Consider the following 20600-nt stretch of genomic DNA (forward strand, 5'->3'; position numbering starts at 1 on the left):
AGCCGATGGGAGACAGTGTGTCTTTACAGAGTTATGCCTCAGAGTCATCTGTTATTAAATGCAAGGAGACTACATAGATGGGTGCTAGAGACGGTCAGAGTCCTTCCACACCAACGGGTGATGAGCATTTCCTAATACCATCTTGGAATTTTGCAAATGGAGCATTTATTTCTTGTAGAACACTCTATCGCATTCCTCTTTCAATGAACGTCATTTCCCAATGTGAGCTCCAACACAAATGCTTTATTGAGCATCCTTAGCAGTCTTTTTAGGACTTATTTTTATTTTTTTTTTTTTTTTTTTTTTTTTAACAGTTCTTACTTAGTTTTTATTCATAATCATAAACTTAACTTTGCAATCCAGCTAGACTTGAAGGGGAATGAGGAAAATATGGAACCCAAAGACTTCAGTGAGAGCAGAGATTACAGGGTATTGCGAGCAGATGGGGTGGAAGCGCTCTCCTGAGCTACAGAAGGAATGGTTTGATGGGTAAAACGCCCGCAAGTCAAAAGAAATTAGAGTTGTCCACAGTCGGAAATGGTGATCTTCTTGCTGGTCTTGCCATTCCTGGACCCAAAACGCTCCATGGCCTCCACAATGTTCATGCCTTCTTTCACCTTCCCAAAGACCACATGCTTGCCGTCAAGCCATTCAGTCTTGGCAGTGCAGATAAAAAACTGGGAACCATTTGTGTTTGGTCCAGCATTTGCCATGGACAAGATGCCAGGACCTGTATGCTTCAGGATGAAGTTCTCATCCTCAAATTTCTCTCCATAGATGGACCTGCCACCAGTGCCATTATGGCGTGTGAAGTCACCACCCTGGCACATGAATCCTGGAATAATTCTGTGAAAGGAGGAACCCTTATAGCCAAATCCTTTCTCTCCAGTGCTCAGAGCACGAAAGTTTTCTGCTGTCTTTGGAACTTTGTCTGCAAACAGCTCGAAGCAGACGCGGCCCAAGGGCTCGTCATCGGCCGTGATGTCGAAGTACACGGTAGGGTTGACCATGGCTGCAGCAAGCGGCGAAAAGCGATAGCGGTGTCTGCCTTATTTTTATTTTTAATTGTATATATCCACATGTGACATACATGCATAATGTGCAGTTGCCTGAGAAAGCCCGAGAGAGGTCCAATATTAGCACTATGGATTGAACCAGGCTCCTCTAGAAGGGCAATCCACACTCTCAACCACGGAAGCATCTCACTGGCCCATCAACAGTTTTTTATACACACATCTTGGTCATTCATTTAAAAGAAATTCTTAGATCCGAAAATACTATGTATATCAATCTTTTTAAAGATATATTTTTCAGTTAAATGTATAGGTGTGTACATCTTAAACTGAGCATGTGCAGATAAATGCAAGTGTCTTCCGAGGCCAGAGGCATTGGATCCCCTGGAGTTGAAGTTATAGGTTATGAGCTGCCCAGTGTGGGTGCTGGGTATTGAGTTCAGGTACTCTAGCAGAGCAGCAAGTGATCTTAATGGCCAAGCCAACTCTCTAGCTCCCTGAACATTTTAAAGATGGTCTCCTTGCCTTTTAGAATGCTCATAACAACTTATAATTCCAGCTACAGTGTATAAATATGCTTCCTTCCCAAATAATCTCTAATATTCTAACATTCTTACTTTAAAATTTGGCTCTATTTAATACACATTTGCTTCTGGAAATGCCCTTTACTCTATAAAATGAAATCATCAAACACAAATATTTATTGACCATCAACAATAATACTTTCTCTAAAAGACTGAGGCAAATAGAGTGATTTTAAAGAGCTCTTTTTGTGGTTGTTTTAAGAAAAAGTTTGAAGAGTAAAGGTTGGGGAAGAGAGTTAGGCGTGAGCTTGCTGGATAAGTTTTAAACTGCATGAGTGTGTACAACTAGTTCTACTAGTTTAAAACACATTTTAAATTGGCAAAACTTTTAAACTATTAACAATTTAAAGATTGATTTTCTAGTATAAAACATAAACACTGTCTCATAAGACTTTCTTAAAATTACAGAATAACTTAAAGAAAATCAGTCTTTAAAATGTTCAGGGAGCTAGAGTCAGCTCAGCCCTTAATAGCACCTGCTGCTCTCCTAGAGTTCCTGAGTTCAATACCCAGCACCCACATTGGACAGCTCACAATCTATAACTCCAAATTATGCCAGAGTCATTTAACATTTCAAAATACAGTTACCCAGTCATATATATATATATATATATATATATATATATATATATATATGTGTGTGTGTGTGTGTGTGTGTGTGTGTATGTATGTATACATGTATATATGTATATATGTATGTATATATATTCATATACATGCATATATATGTATACATATTCACATTGCTATATTTTACAAACTTACTTTCTCTATGCATATAGCATTTCAAATCTGTCTTCAATTAAAAATATTTTTATGTATTTACCAATAATATTAGGAATCCTTCCAAACGTCTGTTTAAATAACCACACTGCATGATCCTAGCATATATGTAACATAACAGACACTAGCTTCTATTGACTGCTTAATAGCAGCAATAGAATTTAGCCATTTGAGGCACAATATAAGGTCAATAACAATTTAACACCATCCATTGATGATTTTGTTATTATACTCACACTGTGTAGCAGAGGCCAAGCCTGTGATCGTCAAGAAACATTGTCTAGAAATACTTTAGTTGTCAGACTGCAGGGATGCTGCTGGCTTCTAGTATGTAGGAGAGTTCAGGGATGTTACTGACCCTCTGACATGCCCAGGACGGCCCCTGCAATAAAAAGTTTTCTACCTCCATGCTCAATATTGCTAAAGGTGAGAAAGCCCTTTACTTACTGTGGGTTTATTTATTCTTTCTGTCTCTCCCCCTCCCCCCTTTGTCTTTCTGTATGAGTGTAGATGTGTTTCCTCTCTCTGTGTGAATGTATGCATGTGCATTCTCCCTCTCTCTCTCTCTCTCTCTCTCTCTCTCTCTCTCTCTGTGTGTGTGTGTGTTTCTGCGCATGCGCATGTGTGTGCATGTGTGTGGCCCTTCCCCTCTATCTTACTAATTGACCATTAACTTGTTTGACCGCTACAATGAAAGGGAAATGTCAACACGCCATCCTTCCATGTTATCACTATTCACTCTGTGGTTCTTCTGTCAGCATGTAAAGAATACGTCCTGCCCACTCTAGGATGAGAGGGAGCTGGGCCATCCCTGCATACACACAGTGTCTCTGCAGAGAGAAATAAAGCTACCCAACCCTCAGCCAATCTGCACACTTGTAAGATATGATTAATGATTAGTGTTTCAAGCCACTGAGTTTCAGAGTAATTTTTATTTAATAATTGTTAGTTCACATATTAGATGAGAAGACCAATTTGTCTCAGGTCATGTAGAAGGTAGGTTTTTAACTCAGATCTGGTTGACTCTAGTGCCCACTCTTGTCATTACTGAAGGAACTTGTATAGTCACAAGACACCTCAAGACCAAGTTCTCAGCACAAATAAGATTTATTTGCCCTAGAGGGACAAATGGCAGGGAATAAGAGACAAGAGAGGAGATGGAGGATGAGGAGGAAGAGGAGGAGAAGGAGGAGGAGGAGGAGGAGGAGGAGGAGGAGGAGGAGGAGGAGGAAGGAAAGATAGGAGTGGGGGAAAACTGAGGGTAGCAGACAGAAGGACAAAGGACTGCCTCTGGATAGAGAGGAGACAGATATGGCCCATAGGCAAATGCAGTTTGTAAAGGTAAAAACAGAAACTCCATTTTAGGATGAGGTATTTAATTTTAACTGGGCATGTTACGTAGGGCAGGCAAAAGGAGGCTTTTGATTGCTAGACTTCAATACTTTGATAGTTAGACCTTGGCAGTCAGCTTCAGAAGGAGGAAATAGCCAAATAAGGAAATAGACCTTGGTGACCAACTTTAGGAATATAATGTTATATAATGTTATAACACACACACACACACACACATTCTTATATAATCTTATGACAAAGCAGAGGGAGTGAGGGAGAAGGGCAAGACCTACCAGAACCATGTCCTGACTAGCTAGAGTCCTTCACTTACAATTAGCCCTGTATCCCCTGGTTCTACATTCTTGGATTCATCCAGTTGTGGACTGAAAACAAGCAAGCTTTTAAGTGAGGTGATGGACTAGAAGCTGACACTGTGTGACCCAGTAAAGGGAAGTAGGATATGAAAAAGTAGACCCTCCTCTCCCTACTTCTCCCATTCTCTCATCCCCTCCCCATTCTCCTCCATCTCTCCCTCCCTCCCTCCCCCTTTCCTTCCCCTTTCACACCCTCCCTTCCTTCTTCCTCTTTTACATATTCCTCAGACCAGTCCTAATGACCAGACACTGCACTGGGTGCTCTCCAGGGGAGACACACAGCCCTACCACTAGGGACAGAAGGACAGATTAACGAATAAATAACTGTCAGTATGACTTGTGAAGATAAACCAAACTGCTACAAGAGCCCAGAGCAGGGACTGCCTGCCCGCCTGACGGTCTGCAGGGGAAAGAAAGGGCAGTACTGGGAGAGAGTATCTCAAGCAACTAAGGAGAAAAAGAGAAAGGCTCCTAGGGTGGGCGTTTTGCATTTGCGTCTGTACTTGGATACCTGCTGGGTGCATGCTTGAGTGCCTATGTGCCTGTGTGCCTGTGTGCCTGCGTGCCTGCATGTGCGTGTGCCTGTGCGGTCCTGAAAGCAGCAGGTAGTTCTACATGTGACTGAGGCTTATGAAATACAGTTCTGTCAGGGAAGAGAGACTTGAAGAAAGAGGTGGACACTAGTAGATGCTTTGCACGCAATCTGTCAGCATTCGGAAATGATATGAGGCTTTCTGGAAATTGAGTGACAGGACCATAACCCTGTTTTAGAAAATTGTCCTGCTGAACACGAAGCCGACTGAGAGTCCCAAAGGGGTGTAACTGTGCTGGCAAAGTGGCTGGGGCTTGACCACCACACCTCACTGACATGAAATTGACTATTGTTGTGGAAATATGTTTTTCCCTCATCTTAATGGCCAATCTCTACAGTCATTTGAACTGGTTGTACAGTTGGCTCAAAGCAGTTGTTAAGTCATCGAGGAACCTGAAATGATTATTGATCTCCTTGTGAGCAGTCCAATAGGTCTGGAAAAAGCAAACCTTGAATAGGTCAATCAAACCCAAGAATGCTTACAAGAAAGGAAAGTTTTCTACCCAGGTCCTAGTGCTCCAAATAGAGCAGAAAATTTAAAGAGAATTTTTGATTTAAGAAAATGTTGTTTGCTAGAAATTAAGCCTCCAAGTGTTAGTGATAAAGGAGATGGTGGCCACAGAGGGAGTTCAGGCGGAAGTCACAAAGCTTTTGGTACTTGGGATGGGGGTAGGGACAGAATTTCTGTGGAGAAACCTTCCAATTTGTGTTCAATGAACACAAGTGCCATAAAAAGCCCTCTTCAGTATGGGACTCTGTGTGCTGGGGATGCAGCTCTCTATGCCTTATCCTGGCTTCTGACTACAGATGGTTTGTGGTGATTGCAACATAGCCCTTTAGCTCTGGGAGCACTTCAAGGGCTGGGAGCATCTCAAGGGCGCAGACAGGGTCCAGTTGGACTTCTTGGTGCTGAATGGTCATGTAGGGCAGCAACTTTCCAAGCCCAGGGAAAAGGCAACTCTCCTGGAAAGGTAGCTTTCCGTAGGCTCGCTCTCAGGTACACTGCAGTGGCATTGCTTAGCATTTCCTCCATCCTAATAGAAACTCCTCAATGAGGACATGTAAACAAGTCAAAATAGCTTCAGGAAGTCCTTGAAACTGACCAGACTCTCTAGGCCCCTCCCTGCCAGAGTAAAAGCTGAAAGTCCTCCTTAGACAGAAAGAAACTGTGTTACAAAGAAGACTGAGACCAGAGCAGCTGTCTGGAAGATGCAGAAACCAGTTAAGCAGCCTGAAAGAGGTTTAGAGCAACTCGAACACCCGGAAAGGACGTTCTCCAGCCTGTTGAGCTGCCTGTGGGCTGTGCAGCATGCTAGCTTCCAGACTTTGTGATCATCGTCATGCTGGGGTGAGCTTTGGTCATGCACTGTCACTGAGTCATTTCTGCTCCTGTAAGTAACCCCTCACCCGTATTCCTATAAGTAACCCCAATAAAACTCATTGGCTCACCAGACTGAACTTTGGTGGGCTTTCTATCTCAAATGAGTAGATAGGTATGTTGCATCTCCTTAGAAATTGTTTAGTCACACAAGTAGCCACTCCAAATTCAAATGCAGTTTATTCCTGTTAGACCTACCTGTCTATTGAGCATCAGCAGGAGTATCCACCTCATAATATACTCATGATACAGAGCCCGGCAACCACGCTTACTTTACCCACGACAACTCAGTCCCCGAAGTGACCAGTTTGGCAGTAAAGAGTTTTACTTATGACACAACCTAACTTGAGGACAAGGCACCCCAAACCTTTCTGGGGATACAGTTGAGAGAAGTTTGGGAACTCAAAGACAAGATTTTCTGGAGTATGGGGAAAGGTAGGTAGCCACCGCTCTGTGTTCGTGTAAACAAGCCATGGCTTCCCACAGGACATATGTTCAAAACCTAGTGACATACAGCGATAGGATGCACTATTGAAGGCAGACAACTGTGCAAGTCTAACTGGAAGGTCAGTGGTTCCAACCAGTTTGAGATAGGCTGCAGCAGCCTCCAAGCTTCTGAACCACTACTTAACAGCTGTCACCATGGTTACCACACGTCCGAAGTGTCACAGATAGCAAAGCTAATGGGAGTATACTGCCAAGTGGCACGGCTCTCAGCACTCATGATAAAAAGCAAGTAAGCAACAACAAGCTAAACAGGGAGGCCGCCCAAGCTTCCCTGGTTTATTCCAGGTTCCCAAGGTACTGGAAGCTATGTTATGGAAGCCACTCACAGTGATACCAAAGTAAAGACCACAGAGACCCCTCAACTGTGAATTCAGTTCTCCTGTCCACATAGCACCACACATGGACATCCAGTAAGAGGACAGTGGGCCATGTGATCTTCCCACTATGGGAAAGAGAACAGAAATGAATGTACATGAAAATCGACTTTGGATGCCAGAATTATTAAAGCAGATGCAAACATCTGCTAGGCTGAGCCCCTGAAACATCGCACTGTCTTGGGTGACAAAATAGGCCAGGAGGGACTGGTTTCAAAGCCCTTCAGTGTGGCATGTCTGCTTAGTGACCTTGCCTCCCTAGATCTCACAGTCCCTGCCCTCACCCAAGCAATGAGCCAAGCTGCCCTACTTGACTGCAAAGAAAATTTCTGTGGAAATATTTCTATGGACTCCACTTCTGACTTTGATATGATGGAGATGTGGTCATTGGTGTGACAGGGTCAGGAAGTCCTGTAGGCCTGCTGTTGGCTGTCACACATCTAGGCCCCACCTCTGTTGGAGCCTCTTTCTTCTCTTCAGCTGCTCATGGATTTATAGACTATCAACTTTCCTCTTGGCAGTTTAAGATCAACCCAACTACCTCTTCCCTGCCAAGTCCTTTACCTGTTTAACTGCTAACTATGTTCTGAGCCTGTCTCAGCTACTGTCTTCTAGAAGTTCTCTCTGGATTCCTGAGTGGGACACCGTACCCTTGTTCTGTGCTTTCAAAACCTTGAGATATTTCTGTTCTGACATGTCTCACCTTATGTGGACATTTTTCACAGTATGATGGAAGTTGGGAAGTCTATCACTAATCTCTTCATTATTGCTACTTATCTGGCACTGATTGAGCCTCGGTACATAGAGAACTAAATTGCCACTAAGTCTCTTGACCCAAGACGGCGCCACAGATGTCTACCGAGACCTTTTCTGCTATTTTCCTCTTGAACTCAAGACAGTTCCCTTCCTGGGAGTTGAAAGATTGCTAAGCCTTATCCACATTTATCACACCACTCAGACCCTCTCTGGTATCAGTCATAATATGGAACAGGAGCCTGGGTTGCCTGGGACCACTGCCAAGAGGAATTTTGTGCTACTGTGGTTTCACTTCAGCTCTGTCTGTGCACGGAGGGTGAGGAAGGTGCCAGACGTCAGAAGAGTTGATCTGTCCCAGTTTAAGGCATACAGCTCTTGTTGGAAGACTGAAACCAGTCAGAAGCCCTGCCCACTCCAATTCCCATGGCACACAATCCAGTTTGTATGATGGGCATCTCCAGAGCAGACTGACCGGTCTCTACTTACCTACTTATCATAGTTTCTTATTAGCTAAGTCACAGGTCAGCAATAATCCAGTTTACTCTTCTTAGTACCCTCAAAATGATCCTATTTGAAATAGTTAGGATATGAGGAGAGTTTATTCGATTCTTCAAATTAGGATAGATATTAACTACTCTGAAGGCCAGAATCTTTCCTAGTCTATGGAATGAAAGTCTTTCAAGTTATCCAGACATCTAGCAATGTGTTTTCTTCTTGATAATGAACATTAATTTTTATGGTCCAACTGCTTAGTGTGTGTGGGGGGGGGGGATTGCATGTTTTTCAGGTAGCAGTTACTCACTAAAAAGTAATTGAATACAAAGGCCTCCTGCAACTCCTTGTGTAAAGAGATTGTGAAGGGAACTGGACTTGGAATCCTTTCTCTGAACTTCTCCATGGGTCTCAGAATACCAAATGGTCCCTATGCACACTGCTGTTTCCACCAATAGCTACAGACTTAGTTGAAAGATTTGCAGTATCAGGTCCCCGGGCCTGTGTTGGGCATCTGTCAAAGTCAGGAGTCATTGCACTTGTGAGCATGAGGCTAAAGTGGGAGGCTGTGGTATTCTGAGAGGTAAGTTTTTTGTATATGGAGACTCAGGAAGCCTGCTGTGATGAGCAGAACGGCAGGGAAGTCACATTAGGAGTTAGGAGTCTTCATGTTAAGAATTCTACGATCTAAGCTAGGCTTAATAGCCCTGTATTTTGAAATAACCTGAATTAGCAGAGCGATATCAACTTCAATAATAAATAAATCTCAAATTACCTGTTGCCTAACACAGCAGAAGTCTATATCATTCACACACCAGGTGGTACTGTAGGTGTGGGCGTGGCTTTCCTCCATAAGAAGGTCAGGGGTCCTAACTTCTTGCAACCTATCAGTCTGGGTTCCTCAGACCTCAGAATTTTCTGTTACAAGCCAACACAGAAAAATAAACAAACAAAAAACAAACCACTTCCTAACCCCCTTAGGGCTTATAGGTGACATTTCATTTCTATCCACATTGTACTGGTGAGAAGTTGTCACATGGCCCCATGACATGAGTATTCGGAAATAATAGTCTGTAGTACAGAAAGTAGGATTAGAAAATAAACCATGAATAGTCTCAGAGTCCCATAAAGGAACAAACAATGAAAATAGCTCAGCAAGTTGATTCTGTGGGGGAAAAAAAGGGAGGGTATGGATGAGCCAGAATCCAAGTACTGGGGCAGCGAGCACATGGGGGCCAACGTGCCTCCTGTTTTTCATTTGACATAGGCAATGATTTTGTTTCATTTTGTTGGTGGGAGATGGACTTCTATAATATGGTTAACTAATCAGTCCAAAGGAGGGCTCAGGAAACGAGTTCTTGTCAGATGGACTAGCTGTCACACACACACATACACACACACACCTCACATCGACAACCTCAGAAATAAGTTGTTAGACCACTCATTGCTGTGACCATTTCCAGAGGGAAACTGTTTAAAAGAAGAGCAGCACACTTTGGCTCCGAGTTTTGGGTTTCAATCATAATCCACTGGCTCAAGAAGATGATGGGAGGAGGGTCTAGTGGAACCCGCTGCTCACCTCCTCGAAGTCAGGAAAGTGAGCTGAAGGATTGGGGAAGGAAGGGTTAATGTTAAAGGTTCTGCTTACTCTCCTAGGGACCTTATTCTACTTAGATTCCATTTGCTAAGAATGTCATCACACTTCAATGAAGAGAGTTCTCACAGTCTGATCCCTTCCTAAAATTCACATACCTGAACTCCGATGCTTAGGGAACCAGGCCCTCAACTTGTGGTCTTTCATATCCAAAACATAACAGAGAAGATGTACCCAGTAGCGTTGGACAGGGGCCAGAGCTAACTGGGGAAAATGGAGAGTTCTCCCCTCACTCAAAATTCTTATATTCCAAGTAACTTGATGATAGAATTCAAGGCTCTCCAAATGTAGACTGTACTGTACTGGACTTCTTTGCTAAGAATAAGGAATGTAAGCTCAGACTGGTAGAACATGCCTGTAACCCAAACTATCCAGAAGGATCATAAAGTTAAGATATACTTTGGCAAGTTTATATGACCCTGTCTCAAAATAAAAAGAGGATACTGGGTATCCAGATAGAGCCCTAGTCCAGTATGTACCAGGTCCCAGGTACAATCCTTAACACTGAAAAAAATGATGATGATGATATCAAAGAAGAGGAAAAGAATTATCACTTAATGTGGGGCACTTTGATCTGCATTTTGAAGATATGAATTTTGATAGCTGTCACTACTCATAATTTAGAAATGAAGTCTTGGGGAATCCCTGCGCTTTTTTCTTCCTATAAACAGTGTTCTATCTGGGCTTGAGACTGGATCTGCTATGATCAATTTGCTGCCATCTTGGGAGTGAAGGCAACACAAAGCAGAACATAACCTGGGTGGAGGAAATGTAACTCTGGAGTCTGGGCATGGCACACCAGGACCCTGACCTACTTCTGGGGTTCTAACTCTGTTGGAAAAACAATTTTCTTATTATTGAAGCCATTTTGTCTTAGGAATGTCTGTTATTTACAGACAAAACCGCCCTAATTTGTGCCACCCCAGCATACACAGAAAAACAAAAGCCTCAAATCTACCTTCTCCGACCAGTCCTTGTGATCTGAAACACAAGTTTCCTTTCCTTTCTTTTTCTTTCTACCAGAACTCGTCTATCTATGGAGAAGGAGAAACAAAAGAAGCCAAAGAGAAGAAGTGGAGGAGGAAGAAGAGATGGAGGAGGAAAGAGAAGTGGATAAAAGGTTACTTAGATTTTGTTCAGTAATTTATTCCGTCTTTATTGTTAGGCACTTGGGGCTGGGCAGTTACAGGATAGAAAGATCAATAGATCTGGGTGGTCCTTAAATAGTTATCTATTTTAATGAGGAATAATTAATTAGGCTGTTATCTTCTTGGACTCCCTTGTCTTCACCTCGAGGCCCCCCATGAGGCGTGTATCAGTTTCACAACTTAAACACAGCTCATCTCCACACAGATGTGCTCAGAGAGAGGGAGGAGACGGCCCCGAGGCTCTGACTCAAGGCTGCTTAGAGGACACTGTGGGCTCTGCTGTCAGAGGGAGCGAGGGATTTGTTGCAACTAAGGTTCAAGGGAACCTCCTTTCTGCTGTGCGTCTTCTCTTCCACTGTAGAAACGGGAAGTTTGAAAGAAATAAACTTACTCTCAGGGAGGTAAAGCCAGAGCTCCACAAGAGAAAGACATTTGAAATGCCAAATCTAAACAGAATATTTCTTTATTTCATAGTTTTAAAGTCGACAAACAGAATTGCACGCGCTTGTCCTGTATGTCATGAGGCTTTGAATACACATGATTGTTAAGTGCATTATTTTCTACAGTCATCTTTCTTTACGCAGTGAGAACACATAACATCTTGCTTTTCCAAGTATTTTTCCATGAGCACACTCTATTGACATTATTATGCTGCCAGTAAACCCCTGACTTGCTCCTCCTGCCTGTTTTCTTCTGTATCCTTCCATTGATGTTGTAATCCGAACACAAAGTTTACTCCAGACACCCGGGCAAGAGCTGACTGGTCCCTTGGGTCTCCCCTAGAAACGCTCATTGGTGAGGAGGTGGCACCAAACCAGGGTCAAGAATGAGCAGGCATGGAGGAAGCTCAGGATACCCGTGAGCGCTGACCAAGCTCACAAACTCAGTCCCTCCTACATTTCATTCTCGATATTTGCATGTGTTGTTTACACGAACTCTCGAGAACTCAGAAGATGAATTACTTGGTTATTGTAGATTACATGGCTCCTATTATTTCAATTTTATGGATAAAGGAGTGGCATTTGAGAAAAGCTAAGTTTTTATCCCAAGTTAAAAATGATCTTCGAAAACTCAGTCTAGGATCCTGATCTCACAGCATCATGTTCCCAACCCGTGTGGTCCTCACCCCACTGCCCTGGGGTCCATGTAGAGGCCCTGAACATGAATAAATTCTCCATGTAAACTTACCATGTTTCACTCACTCCATGTCATGTAGCCCAGAAAAAGACGGGTGAGAATCCAAGAACCCAAGTGTTGGGGATGCTTGTGACTGACAGAGGACCCAGGTACTCATGCATCCCACATCAAGATCTAATGGAGTCTTCTCTATCCTGCTATGTGCTCAGTGTCAGCGGAAATATAAGAGAAACAGGAAGAAGAGAACTCCTGGTACTAAAACAGCTTGTGATCTTCATCAAAAGAAAGGTGACACCCAGCAAATGGTCAGAAGGCAATGGGAAACATGTAATCAGTGGCACCTTAGATGAATATGATTAAAATATAAGCAGCCGTAGAAGCCCACAAAGGAAAGAATGGGATGAAATTAGGAGACGAAGCTAACATGAGGAACTGAAGGATGGGAAATGCCAAGCCAGGAGGAAAGTGAGAGGATATTTAAGGTAGAAGGACCTACATTGGTAAGCTCTCTGCAGCAGCTGGCAAGCGTGAGAAAGCTCTGCATTTATATTTAACACACACACACACACACACGTGTGTGCGAGCATGCACACACACATACACACACACACTACAGATTCCATTTTTTTTTTAAGTCTGCAAAGAGAAATTCTGACAGTTACTAGGTAGAACACTGATAGGAGTTGAAAGAGACTGTACAAGATCAGCCCTAAAGTAATGTTCAGTATGCAAGAGTCTCAACACTTTCAGCCACCTGAAACTTCCCCAGTTCATTGTTGGTTTGGTTTGGTTTGCTTTTCCAAGGTTCTCTGTGTACCCCCGGCTGTCCTGGAACTTGCTCTCCAAACTAGACTGCCCTAAAACTCAGAGTCCTGCCTCCGCCTCCCAAGTGCTGGGATTAAAGGAATACACAACACAACTGCTGGGCTCAATCCACAATTTTTAATCACTGACATAAGGTGGCATGTGTCTTCTAGGTATAAGACATCATTTCTTACTGGCTTATTGGTATCTTCAATAAGTGGATGAAACAATACTTCTTGAGGATAAGGAGAGAACTTTCTTTTGAAAGACTGCTGATAACAGGGCTACTTTAACAAAGCTGAAGTGAATGGGTTGGAGGGATGGGTCTGACACGGAAGTATAAGATGAAAACAGAGAGAATATTCATACTTCTGTAATCACTGGGAATTCATTTTGACATCCATAGGATCAGCCACCTGTGAGTAACTCTGGTAGAAATAGTAACACTTGCAGGTATGACAAGATGGATGACGGATCTCTGCTATGAAAATCAGGCTAACAAAAGGAAAATGGAGGCATATATCTCAGAAACATGTGCAAGATACCCTGAATAACTAGTAGGGGGGTTATCATTGTTTAGGTTTTTGGTTTTTTGTTTTGCTTTTGTTGTTGTTGTTTGTTTGTTTTGGTTTTTGGTTTTGTTTTTTTGTTATAGTTGTTGTCTTTTGTTTGTTTGTTTTTGACAAGATTTCTCTGTGCCCTGGCTGTCCTAGAACTTGTTCTGTAGACCAGGCTGATCTCAAACTCAGAGAGATACTGGAGATCTGCCTACCTCTGCCTCCTTCCTGAGACCTAAGATTAAAGGTGTGTGACACCATGCCCAGCCTGACCAAATATTTTTCAAGAAGGTAGCCTTGAACTCCAGCTTATGTAGCATCTTCAACAACAAATAACACATTTTCAGAGGAGTAACACAGCAAAGAAAAGAGACTTTGGGTCTTTCAGAAACTTGAAGGAGGAAGGATAGAAGGCAAAGGCTAAGCCTAGTTAAAGAAGACTCTGCCCTTACCAGTTCCTGGCCATCGGGAGTCTGCAGTTGTATTTGTTAATCAGCCTTTGTACTCCGTGGAACAAGGCCAGAGCAGCTTTGGTCTGTTTAAGCACCTCTATGACCTGTGTGTAGTGAATCAGCACGAGAGTACATCTGCTTCTCCTCAATCGATTTCAGCCCAACTGTCTTCCATGTTTGAGGGAGACACATGACAGTTGTCTGTCCCTTAATGAAAAGTTACTGGTAGCCTCCCTGGGTGGATCCCAGTGAACACCTGTGTAAGCCAAACCTAAGCTGTCCCTGTTGGCCAAGTGGAGATGTAAAGAATGACCCTTACCTGTCCTTCCATACAGGACACTCTTCTTTGGTCTCAAAAAAAAATACTAAATGGATTCCTTATACTATGTGTTTAAAATAAAATAAGCCAGTCAACCCTAGATTAACTCAGGATCTGTATTCAGTGGAGCCAGGACACTGAGTGAGTCAATTTTCTAAGGACCCCTATGACCACAAAACTTTCCCTGAGCCCCTATAAAAACAAGACATGTCAGTCATAAGATGGTTCATTTTAATAATCTATAGACTATGAAAAGGCTGAATGCAATGAAATGTGCCTTTAATGCACAGGCCCAGGCTGGTAGGTCTAAAGTTTGAGGTCAGCCTGATCTACATAGAGAGTTCTAGGTCAGCCAGAGCTACATAATGAGACCTTGTTTAAAATAACAATAATAACAATGACTATAAATGTTAACAAGACACAGTGACCTGAGATCCTGGGGGCACACAGAGCCTGGGCCACCAACCAGGGAGTATGCAGTAGCTGGACCTGGGCTTCTTATGCGTTTGTAGCAAATGTTCAGCTTGGTCTTTAGTCTCTGTCCCCTGCCATTGGATTCCCTTCTCTTACCTGGACTACCTGGTTGGGCCTCAGTTGAAGAGGATGTGCCTAGTCCCAGGGTGGCATGGTACTCAAGGATGGCTCCACGGGAAGGGGAGGGGACAGTGAGGGGAGGGAGATATAAGGGTAGGACTGGGAAGAGAGGAGGGAGGGGCTGTGATCAGAATGCAAAGTAAATATAAATACATACATACCTGCATGCATACATACATACATACATACATACATACAAGATACAATGAGTTCCTAGGATTTTTATTACACAGGCACATGAGAGGATGTGGTGCCCTCCAGGGATGGAGGTCCTGGGTGGTATAAGAAAGCAGGCTAGCCAGTAAGCAGTGTTCCACTATGGTCTCTGCCTCAGTTTGCCTCCACATTTTTAGAAATTTTCAGACAGAGTCTTTTGGCTGACATCCCCTGGGTGTATATAGGAACTTGGGTCTGACAAACAATTCCTATTATAAAAAGGAACCCTTTCTCCATAAGCTCTATCATAACATCCACAAAGATACAATGTAAGCTTCTTGTATCATTCTTGTAGCATTCTGAGCTTCTTGTAGCAATCCATTACAACGAGGCATACCTGATTAAATAGCCATGCCACGGGGATACCATCTTTGTTTGAGCCGGTTACATGCTAAGGAAACATTTCAATTAATTTATCTCCGTCTCTGTCTTGCTTACTCCCTTGTCGATGGCAGAAAACAAGTTGTCAACTAATCTTTGAAACATTAACTCTGAGCCCCTTAAACAGACACTGGAGCCGTGCAGGACCACCGTTCTCCCTTCTTCATCAACATCCTGCTTCCTAATTTCTTCATTAGAATCAGGAAGATGGAGGGAAGACAAGTCTTAGGAGAAAGTGATGAATCAGTACTGGTGACTGACCCTGACTCCCACGGGTGTTTTTAGCCTTAATCGGGAATGTAATCCAAGTCAAAGTCTGTAAACAGTATCGGACTCTAAAAGCTGACTCCTGCGTATTCCAGCTCTCCGGTGCTCCGCCCACGCCCCTGGGTATTTATTTCACTTCAAAAGCACACAGGCCCACCGCTCAGGACCTAGATTGTTCCAAAAGCCACAGTCACTTTCCTCTGTTGAAAAGATGCTTTAATATTCTTTACTACTGACTTCAATAGCACTGTTAACAACATCGTGGCAACAAGAAGAAAACACCCATAATCCCACCTCTCCAACACAGTTACATGCTGGTGTTTGTGAACCTCCTCTGGGGTTTGCCTCCGCATTTTTAGAAATTTGCAGACATAGGAATGTGCAATCGCTCTGTATCTTGCTTATTATTTTCATAATCACAGTCTTTTCGTGCCCAATCCCTCCCTCAAGCCAAAGCCCCAAAAGGGAGGAGAGGAGGGTGGCTGGCAACAGAGTGGCTGGGACTTTAGACATGACACTTGAGAGAGTCTAGTAGGTGGAATGGTGAGTCCTATTGAGAGACATGTCGAGGGCCTATAAATTCTGGAACTCGTGAATGTGGCTTTCCTTAGTCAAAGAGTCATTGAAGATGTTAGACAGTAAAGGAAGATGAGGTCAGAGGGGGGCCTAGATCTCATGCCCTGTGCCTTTATAAGAAAGAAAAGATGAGGCTGGTAAGGTGGCTCAGTAGGTGGAGGAGGTGCCCTGATGTGAATGAAGCTCGAGGACCCAGCTGAAGAACAATGTCCCGAAGAAGTTGTCCTCTCACCTCCGTACTCCAGTTGTGGTATGCTGGTGCCCACACACGAAATAAAATAACGAGTGCAGATGGAGGACTGGAAAGCAGAGGTACGGAGATGTGTGAAGACGGGGCAGTGTCAGAATTTGGAACAAGGAAGGTATTAGGAACTCCTTGAATCCTTGGAAACCAGGGAGGTGAAGAACTGGCCCTCAGAATCTCCAGAAGGTTATGGCACCGCCAGCACCTTTGTTTCAGTCTCCTACTTCAGAAGTGAATGCATTTCTGCAGTTCTAAGCCACCAGGTTTGTTATATGTTATAGCGGCCATACCAATTCAGAGGCCACCAGCTCATCATAGTTTCAAGGACAGGACTTCGTGGAAACTTTGAAAATCCACCCTACAAGGGTCTTAGTTGTCTCTCTGCCCAGGGCGCACAGGCACGTGGCGCCCCCTGGTGTCTTGGTAGCCATTCAGCGTCTGAATGATTTCCGGTGGATCCTGCCAGTCTTCCTCCTGAGCCACACACTCTGAGCTAAACAGATGCTGGTACTAATGGCCGTGTAACCTGGGTTAACATGGAATCCCATCCCCGAGACTGTTCTATCTCATCCCTACGGGCCAGACGCTCCTAATGACTACTGACCTGAATGTGAACTCAGCTCAGGGAATTGTACTGCCCACATTCAAGGCTAGTCTAACTTCAACAAACTTAATCTAGATACTCTCTCATGGGCATGATCAGAGAGATTTGTTTCCATGGTAACCCCATCAAGTTGAGAAGTAATATTGCCATCATCCAAGTGCATTTGGGCTTCTAAAATTAAAAAAAAAATCTAAGCTATGTTATAGGTGACTCAGCGTCCTCAGTGTAGCATGATAAGTAATTTTATGAGGCAAATCCATAACTGAATATGACTCTCAGACAGACAGACACTCTATTTCTGGGTGTGTCTGTGAGGTTATTTCTGGAATTGATCTGCTGAGTCGCGATTGTCTACCCCAGCGTGGGTGGGCAGCATCTGATCCACTGAAGGTCTGAGTAAAGCTAGAAGAAAAGCCATTTGTGCTCTTTGCTTGATCTGGGACACCCATCTTCTGTGCTCAGAAGCCAACACTCCTGGTTCAGGCCATGTCTAATTAAAACGAAAAGCCGGAACGTTGTTTAAGATGCCACAGTACCGAGCCCCCAATAGAATTTCAAGTTACCAAAATGAAAGCAGGGCTGGAGAGATGACTTTGCACTGAAGAGCACACTCGGAGGTCTGAATTTGTTTCCCAGTACCTACATCAAGCTGCTCACAGTGGCCTATAACTCTAGGTCTAGGGGATCAGAAGGCCTCCTTTGGCCCCAGAACATTCTCTCTCTCTCTCCCTCTCTCCCTCCCCCCCCACACTCACACACACACACATACACAACATCTTCAAAGTTAAAAAAGAACAAAAAAATTGACATAGGCATGTTATTAGTAAAAAGGATACTTGTTTTATAGCTGTAGACAAAACACCAATGCAGTTTTTTATTTTTTTGCAAATGAATGACAAAAATCGAGAGACCTTGGAGAAAGCAAACACACTAAGAATCGCTTCACGTCGTCTTTTGGATGCATGGGCCTGGTGTGGTTGTAAAAATTGATTCAGGAAGACAGATAACTTGGGACCTGGCATGCTTTCCTTCCCCAGACTTGGCAGGTTAAGAGGGCTGAAATGCAGCAGGTAAAATGAGCCAGCAGCTCAGATCCACTACATCCAATAGACACAGGATTCCTGACACTGCTTTGTCACACCTCCCCCTGATTCAGTTGTAGCAGGGTGGGGACATACTCCAGTCTCATCTCAAGGAGACACGACAGCCTCCTTATTCCCTAAGGACCATGAGTATGCTGGTTAGTTTTGTCAACTTGACACAGACTTTCACATATCTGGAAAGAGGGAATGTCAACTGGGGAATTATCTCCATCACCCTCTGAGAAATTCTGTGGGACATTCTCTTGATTAACAATTGATGCAGGAAGGTCCAGGTCACTGTGGGTGCTGCCACCCCTGGGATGGAGGTCCTTGATGGTATAAGAGAGCAGGTTAGCCAGTAAGCAGTGTTCCACTATGGCCTCCGCCTCAGATTCTGCCTCTAGATTCTGTCTCTGCTCCTGCCCTGACTTCCCTCTCTGATGGACTGCAATTGAAACATGTAAGCCAAATAAACCCTTTCCTCCCCAGTTGCTCTCGTTGTGGTTTCTGTCACAGCAACAGAAAGCAAACTAGGACAAAGAGAGACATGGGAGTCTGGGCAGACAGAGGATAGGAGAGTTAAATTATAGAGAGCAGAAACAAGAAAGAGATGTACGAGAAAGCTAACCAAAAGGAAGAGAAGAAAGCAAGGAAGCCTTCTGTATTCCCATCTGCATTTTAAACCCACTTAGAACATGCTGCTAATAGCCTGGCAAACTGAGGCATGACTGGAAGAGAGGTGGCTTCTTGCCTCTTGCTATGACCCATCTCTGCCATTATCCTCTTAAAACCACTGACAACGTGGGATCTGCAGGTGCCATAGTGTTCATACCCCCCTCCCCCATCACACTGTGCCTGAATCCCTCAGGTCTTCCGTGGAGGCTCCTCTTGGCATCATGTGAAACTGTTGTTTCACAGTTTGGATGGTCCTCACAAATCACCTCAGGAGATCCAACATTCTATCCCTACATCTTTGAGAGACTGTAAGTTGGTTATTCTTGATGGATAGCTGATTTTGAGGGTCAGCTAGTCTGGATTGAGAAGCACCTAAATCAGGAAGGTACACCATGTCAGCATGGATGTTTCCTGAGAGGACCAAGGGAAAGAGCCAATTGCAGTGTGGGCCTGCTTTCTGCTCCCTGACTGCCCCTGCCCTGCTTCACCACTCTCCCCAGCAGGATGGATTGAAACCTCTAAAATCTTGAGCCTGAATAAACCTTCCTCCCCCTAAGGCGTTTACTTTAGGCTTTTATCACAATAGTTCAAAAATAACTAACATGCTACCCCCAAGTAAAAGTTAATAGTGGATATTCTGTGTCCACATTGTAGACTTCTGTTCCATTTCCTACCTGATGTTTAATTTTAGACTCTGAGATTCCCAAGATTTGAATCAAGCAGGACGTGCTTCTTGCCACATCTAGCATAAGCAGAACCAGCGCTAGAATGGGATCCTGGGTCTGGGAGACCTGCCATAGTAACCATGGTGCCCAGAACTGTGCCTAGCACAGCACTGATGCTCAGCAAATTAATATGAAATGAGCAAGCGGAAGCTGCAGGAGCAGGCTATAAGCTGGGTAGCTAATGAGGCTGCACCAAGATTCTGTGTCTGCAGAAACTACAGAAACGCGGCTGCTCATCGAAATTCTCCCTTAGAACAAGCAGCAGCCACCGGGACGCACAACACCCAGGTCATGTTTTCCACTGTTCAGACTCAGGTTTACTGACAGATGTGAAATAGTTTGTATATGTGGCCAATGCCATTGGATCCCACCACGATAGTTCTGCCGGTTAAAATTTACCATTTCTTCTCTGTAATCTGCTATTCCTTCTTCCATTCTAGGCTGTCATCATCTTAAAACCTTTATCTTCCAATGACGAGTATCTCAAATAACGGCTTCCTGTGTCTGCCCAGGCTGACTGTTTTCTTTCTGCCCTTCATGGGTAACCACTGTGGTTTAGACAACTCATCCACACAGATTTCCATGAGGAAATGTATCCAGGCCAAAGTGAGTCCCCCTTTACTACCAGAAGGGAAAGCAAGCTGATTTCCTCCAGCTCAAAGCACCATATTTTTTTTCATGATACAAGGAGAGCAAACTTTACTTTTTTTGAGTGAAGAGCCAGTTTTCTCTCTGGCTACATCCTTGCATACAAATCCCCTGCAAATTATTTTTCAAATTCCAAGGTTCATTAATTTAATTGAATCTGTTCCTAGTTTTTAATTAAATCTGCACTTCTCCCAGTAACCTTTGGAGAAAGATAGAAGCCACATTATCATATTGGAAAGAACAGGATCGCAGAGCAAGACCCACACGAAAGAGAACAAGAACAAAAATCAGTAGGCAAGTTTTGTACAAATTTATTTTTGTACCAAAAATTA

The 20600-nt window shown here is 43.7% G+C and overlaps 1 protein-coding gene across 1 annotated transcript; it reads right to left on the bottom strand.

The window, feature by feature from the left end:
* Positions 1 to 314: 314 nt before the first annotated feature.
* LOC114608708 (peptidyl-prolyl cis-trans isomerase A) lies at positions 315 to 1042 on the bottom strand. The gene has a single exon (XM_028752712.1). The coding sequence runs from the start codon at positions 1008 to 1010 to the stop codon at positions 516 to 518; it is 495 nt and encodes a 164-aa protein (XP_028608545.1). The 5' UTR covers positions 1011 to 1042; the 3' UTR covers positions 315 to 515.
* Between the last annotated feature and the right edge of the window lie 19558 nt (positions 1043 to 20600).

Source organism: Grammomys surdaster, unplaced genomic scaffold (genome assembly GCF_004785775.1).
Source record: "Grammomys surdaster isolate TR1022 unplaced genomic scaffold, NIH_TR_1.0 125934, whole genome shotgun sequence".
NCBI classification, from domain to species: Eukaryota; Metazoa; Chordata; class Mammalia; order Rodentia; family Muridae; genus Grammomys; species Grammomys surdaster.